General features: G+C 50.7%; 1 protein-coding gene across 1 annotated transcript in view; it reads right to left on the reverse strand.

Annotated features, from left to right (window-relative positions):
- The window catches only part of SAPCD2 (suppressor APC domain containing 2), a 12,514-nt gene extending 12,446 nt beyond the window's left edge, over positions 1–68 (reverse strand). Inside the window, exon 1 of the mRNA XM_026860708.1 lies at positions 42–68. Within this exon, the coding sequence (XP_026716509.1) occupies positions 42–68 (27 nt within the window). The remainder of the gene's footprint in view (positions 1–41) is intronic.
- Between the last annotated feature and the right edge of the window lie 5,476 nt (positions 69–5,544).

The raw sequence follows: 5,544 nt of genomic DNA on the forward strand, positions 1-5,544 counted from the left end.
TCGATTTCTAGCAAGGGAACCCAGCTGTTGGGCTTCCTTACCTTCCAGTTGCTGAGCATCTGCCCCATTATCCCAGCATCGCAGCAGCCAGGCAGTGATCCGCTCACCCGGCTGGAGGCAATAGTCTTTCCACAGATCTCGCAGTTCTGATGACGTCAGGGACTGGGTAGTTTCTGCCTCCTGTTTCAGTTCTGTTATTCCCTCTTCTGATCCCTTTGCTGAAGGACCAGCTTCTTCCTCTTCTCTCTCCTCCCTTCTTAATCGAGGGTATGGGCCTGTTGTTCTCCTTGTCCACTGTTTCTTCTTTACTACTGGGGAAATCTCTGTTGTTGTTGTTATTGTTTGAGTTCCCATGTCAACCACAGTCCTTTGAAAGTGCTGAACTGCAGCTCGGTAAGCACAGGCCAGGCCCCAGTAAGGTGCTAGAAGTTTCTGGTTCTCATTGGGATAGGCAAGACACCCCTCTATCAGGTGATGTGTCAATTTTGTGGGGTTGCTTGCCCGTTCAGGGGTGAGATCCCAGGCTACAGGAGGTGATAACCGTCCTAGAAATCTGCCCAAATCCTTCCACTCTCCCTGCCACCCAGGAACAGGCCGCCTCAGAGCACATTTTGGCACCGATTCACTCAAAATTTGCGTTCTCTTACACCAAAAGCATAGCGAGTTCTACACAACCCACAACAGGCGAACAGCATTAATAAAGAGTATCAACGAGCTAACATAAGGATGACTGAGTACCTCGGGAGCCTGCAAAACAAAACCACTCATGATGTTCCCGATTCCTTGCAGCATGTTCCCGAGCTTAACAAAATAAAGATAAGCAGCGTAATAAACAAGCCCGTGACCAGTACAAGAGCTTGCTGCTTAATAACTACTATAGCTACAGCACATTTAATATAAAACTGCCGTTGTTTGCCCCACGTTGGGCGCCAGAATAGACTGAGATGGTTTGACTCTGGCTAAATGCCAGGTATCCACCAAGTCGCTCTATCATTTCTTCCCCTCCCCACCCTTTCCCCTTGTTTTCTCAATAGGGCAAAGAGGGGAAAGAAGATAAACTAACCCTTGTGGGTGAAACAAAAGCAGTTTTAATATAAGCAAAGCAAAGCAAAAGTCTGCGCGCGGAAGCAAAAGCAAACAGATTTATTCTCTACTTCCCATGGACAGGTGATGTCGAGCCTTCTCAGGAAGCAGGGCTCCAATACGCGTAGTGGTTACCTTGGAGGATCAAGGGTGACCCCACCCCCTTCCTCCTTTCTCCCAGCTTTATACTGAGCAGACGTCATATGGTATGGAATATCCCTTTGGTCGGTTTGGGTCAGCTGTCCTGGCTGTGTCCCCTCCCAAGATCTTGCCCACCCCGTCCCACTGGGGAAAAATATCAGAAAGAGCCTTGGTGCTGTGTAAGCACTGCTCAGCAGTAGCCACACCACCAGGGTGCTATCAACACTCTGCCAGCTCCCAGCATAAAACAGCACCGTGAGGGCTGCTGTAGGGGAAAACCAATCCCAGTTCAGCCAGACCCAGTACAGGGATTTAGATCATGTCTCTTATAAACTTAGTATGAACTGACATTGTTTAGATACCAGGGATCTCTATGTTATACTGAAATTTGCTGTGTCAGATCCAGCAGCATGTCACCCCCTAGTGAAAGGTGCTGCCCTGCTCTGCAAAATCCCTCCATCAGATGGTGTGGTGCACCACAGCAGACTGCAAAGCTGTGGTGTCAAGATTCCCATGTCACAGGCACCACAACTCACCTGAGGTGCAGCCATGTGCCAGCACCCCCAGAGCTCCCGCCTGGTTTGATGCTCATGGTGCTGAGGGAAGGAGCATCAGGGAGCAAGAGTGTTGGAGAAGGGTGACAGCCAGAAGGGGTGATGAGTGACAGATGATCAGGTTGTGAGTCTGCCTGTGCCATGGACAGCCCTCTGTGGCACAGGCATCTCCCTGTGTATGTGCCAGGGGTGATTTCCTTTAGCTCTGAGTTGGCTTCAAAGGGAGAGGGTGAAACGTGCTTGACTCTCAGGCCCTCCCATCCACCTGGCTCTTGTTGTGCTCCCCTTACCATCAGCTTCCCTGTCCAGTTCAGACTCCATCCCTGGGTGTCTTCAGCAGCTTGGTCTTACTCTTGGCTTCTCAGCCCATTCTTGTCACTCCTCCACGGAATTTCTCAGCCCTGTCAGACCCAGGCTGCCAGGTAAATCACAGCAGTCTATGGAGACCCTCACTGGGCTCTTCTTTATCAAGGACTTGATCTGGCTGGTCTTCTCTGTGCTATGGCCGGGCTGTTCATAGCCTGCTTTTCTTTAAACCATTTCTTTTAATAAATTTCCCAGACCTGTCCTACCTGCTTTAAGATCTCTTCTTGGCTTAGCTGTGTTTGATTGAACAGGTTCACATCTGTGCAAGATACCGGGAGAAGGAACCGTTGCATCATCCCTCTGCTTTCTGCTCCAGAAACAGGGCAGCAAATGTGACAGTGCTCAGCTCTGGTAGCTTCAGCACATGGGCTGTTTTGCTCAGCAAAGGCTAAATCTGCAGGAAAATGAGTTTTTCTCTAGGTTCCTCCCACATCTCTGGGCTTGCTGAAACAGACAAGAATAACAGAGGGAATGCAAAATGACCTTAATGTCTCTTGTCCAATTTCCCTGCCTGGCAGGTCTGTCCCACCAGGAAAGCAATCCAGAGATACAAGAAACAATTCCTGGCATTGTGTCCGGGGGTTCAGCTGAAATACTCTAACTCTTCCATGTGGAGCTTTCTGCTCTGGGAACAGGGAGCTGGGACACAGCTAGTCTTACTGTGCTTTCCATACCAAAGTGCCCACAAGAGGCTGCCACGAGATGGGCTGATGTGATGACCTTGGCATGGTCAGGTGAATGAAGTTAGAGAAATTTTGAAAATTCCTGGAAAAGGCCTTTTGGGGTTTGGTTTTGGTTTTGTTTGGTTTTGATGTGGTTTTTTTTTCTCTCACTGAATAGTTTATCTTGGGGCCAGGCCAGGCTCTTCTGATTGACAGAGCAATCTCTGTTTTTTTTTAATATGAACAATGTAGTTACTCAGTCCTGCTTTCTCCAAGCTGCTGGGAAGCACCAGCTGTCATTCAAACCTGGGCCAACCCTCCCTCACTGCTGGCCTACAGGCACTGGTGGTGACACAGCTCTGGTGTGGTGGCACCCAAAACCACTACCTCTCTTTGGGGAGGGCACAGGGTGTCTGATGTCCCCTGGAAGACTGGTGGCAGGACAGTGTGTCCCACCAGCCAGCAGTGCCACTCCTGGGAGGAGAGGCAGCAGCAGAGCACTGGGGAAACAGGGTTTTGGTGTTGGAGACTGAGGCATCTTCCTACATGCTCCTGACCATCTATGGGTGATGCTGGGTGACTGTGTCAGTAGATGAAGTCCCAGGCTGACTTGAGCAGTCTGTAGGTGTTCACATGTGAATCCTGACTCTGCAGAGGACACATGGTGGCTGCAGCCATGAGGTTGTCTCCTGATAACCACATTCAGGCAGATGCTGTGAGCCTCTGCTGCTGCATTCTCTGAGGGAGAGCAAGGTCTGGGGGGGGACCAGCTGCATGTCTGTGGCTTAGTGCATGCATGCTGCTGCCTGGCATGCGAACTGGACAGCACGGCACAGCCCGCCCCTGTGTACTGCACTGCTGCCCAGAACAGTGCTGCATCCAGAGTGGGCTGGTCCCCATCCAGCACAGGTTACCAGACCCTACCCAGGAATGGTGGATCGAGGCTTGGTTAAACCCACACCAGGAGCTGCAAAAATAACAGATGCCAAGTTCTGGTGCTCCCCGTCACTTAATTCATTAAGTGCACTTGGTGCTAATCCTTTCTTTCAGCCAAAACTGAGGCTGTGCAGGGAATCACTTCCAGTGGGGTACAAAAGTGTCAACCCAGAAATGCAGCAGTCCCCAGGAAACCTAAAAATGGCAAGAGGAGCGCGGTTGGGGAGATGCAGCAGATTTTTCCCTTGTGGGAGGGCTGTCTTGTTTGATCTTCCCAGCTCTGAGATGCCATCGTGTTTTCCACTTTATTGGTCCTCTTGAGGACGTGCTCTGTTTGCTTTGGAGGGGGCCTGGCACTTTCCACAAAGTTACTTTTCTTTCCTCCAGATTGTTTTTCCCTCCAGGCCAGGGAGCAGGAAGTCTGGTGGCTGCCTGGAGGCTCACAGCGGGTAGGAAGCTAAAATAAGCTGTCCAGGGTGGTGGTGGTTTTGTTTGCTTGCTCAGGGACATGCCTGGGTCTGCAGATTGAGAATCTGTGTTGGTAGGAAATGGCAGTCCCTCGTGTCAAGCCCCACCTTCCCATCCCTCCAGCTGATGGGGTCTCAGCACCAGTTTAAATACAGGGAGTCATGAGGCTTAAATGAAAGTGTGATAGATGCTGCAAGGCCGTTGATTAGAATCCATCTAGCAATTGCTCTGTCCTATTACAAATTCCACTCTGCTGCTGCTGCTGAAGTCAGCTATCACAGGAATGGCTAAGGGCAGCATGTAACAGTCATAAACACGGCCATAAACTACGCAGACTTTCATCTTATTAATGGAATGACTGTAAAACCATATTTCTTTGGGGAACATATTGGTGGATACTTGAAACCTGAAGCAGGACCCTAAAAATAAGCTCTGCCTCTCTCCTGGCAGAGTATCCTACCCGGATGGAGCAGTATTTGCTGTCTGCTTTCAGGCTGCTGGAGCTTTTCTAATGTTGAATTTCCTGTCCCACCTGCATGTTTGTGTTTCCTTTGGCCCAAGTGTAGCTCCTTCCTGCTCTCTCAGGTTGTCCTGCCCGGTATATCTGATCTAACCTGCCATTGTTTTTATTGCTTTACAGAAGAAAATTTCTACCCACACTGTGCCATGGGTTGTGGAATCAGCCCCGGGGACTCTGTGCAGCAGGACAAACCTGTTCTGGGGGAGGGCTGGATTTGGGGGGTGGCAGTGCATTCACCACCAGCAGCGTGATGGCTGTGGTTCTCCTAGGAGAGCTGAGATCCCATGGCAGGAGATCCCATGGCTATGTGCTGGGCTTCCTTCAAAGCAAGGCAGCGAGGGCTGTACCAGTTCTGCAGGAAAAGCCTGGGCTGGATTTGTACATTTGGTCTGACAGAACCTTTTCTGGTGAATAAGGGTCAGTGGTTATGCGGGCGCCATGTGTGTGGAAGGACCTGCGCTCATTCACACACCAGGCAGGCAGGGAATGCAACCACGGCAGGAAGAGATTTTGTGTAAACAGGAGCAGAGCAAGTTTTTGGAACCCTAAGCCTCTGCCCAAGCGAGTTGCATAAAACAGGAAACAGAGTGTGAAACAGAAGCTTTGACAACTATCAGGGATTCTTCCTGACCTGACTGTCACATCAGGATGGAGTCCAGCTCCCCTGACTTGGGTCACAAGCAGGGAGGTGGCTGTGTCTGACCAGCTGTCTGTCTGTCTGTCCACGTGTCTTCTCATCTCCTGCCCAGCTGGGCTCTAACAGCAAGCAGGATGGCTGGGACGGGGGGTTAGTGCCAGGCTGCCCCGTGGCAGG

This window comes from Athene cunicularia (genome assembly GCF_003259725.1).
Source record: "Athene cunicularia isolate RWA chromosome 17 unlocalized genomic scaffold, athCun1 chr17_part1, whole genome shotgun sequence".
Taxonomy (NCBI): domain Eukaryota; kingdom Metazoa; phylum Chordata; class Aves; order Strigiformes; family Strigidae; genus Athene; species Athene cunicularia.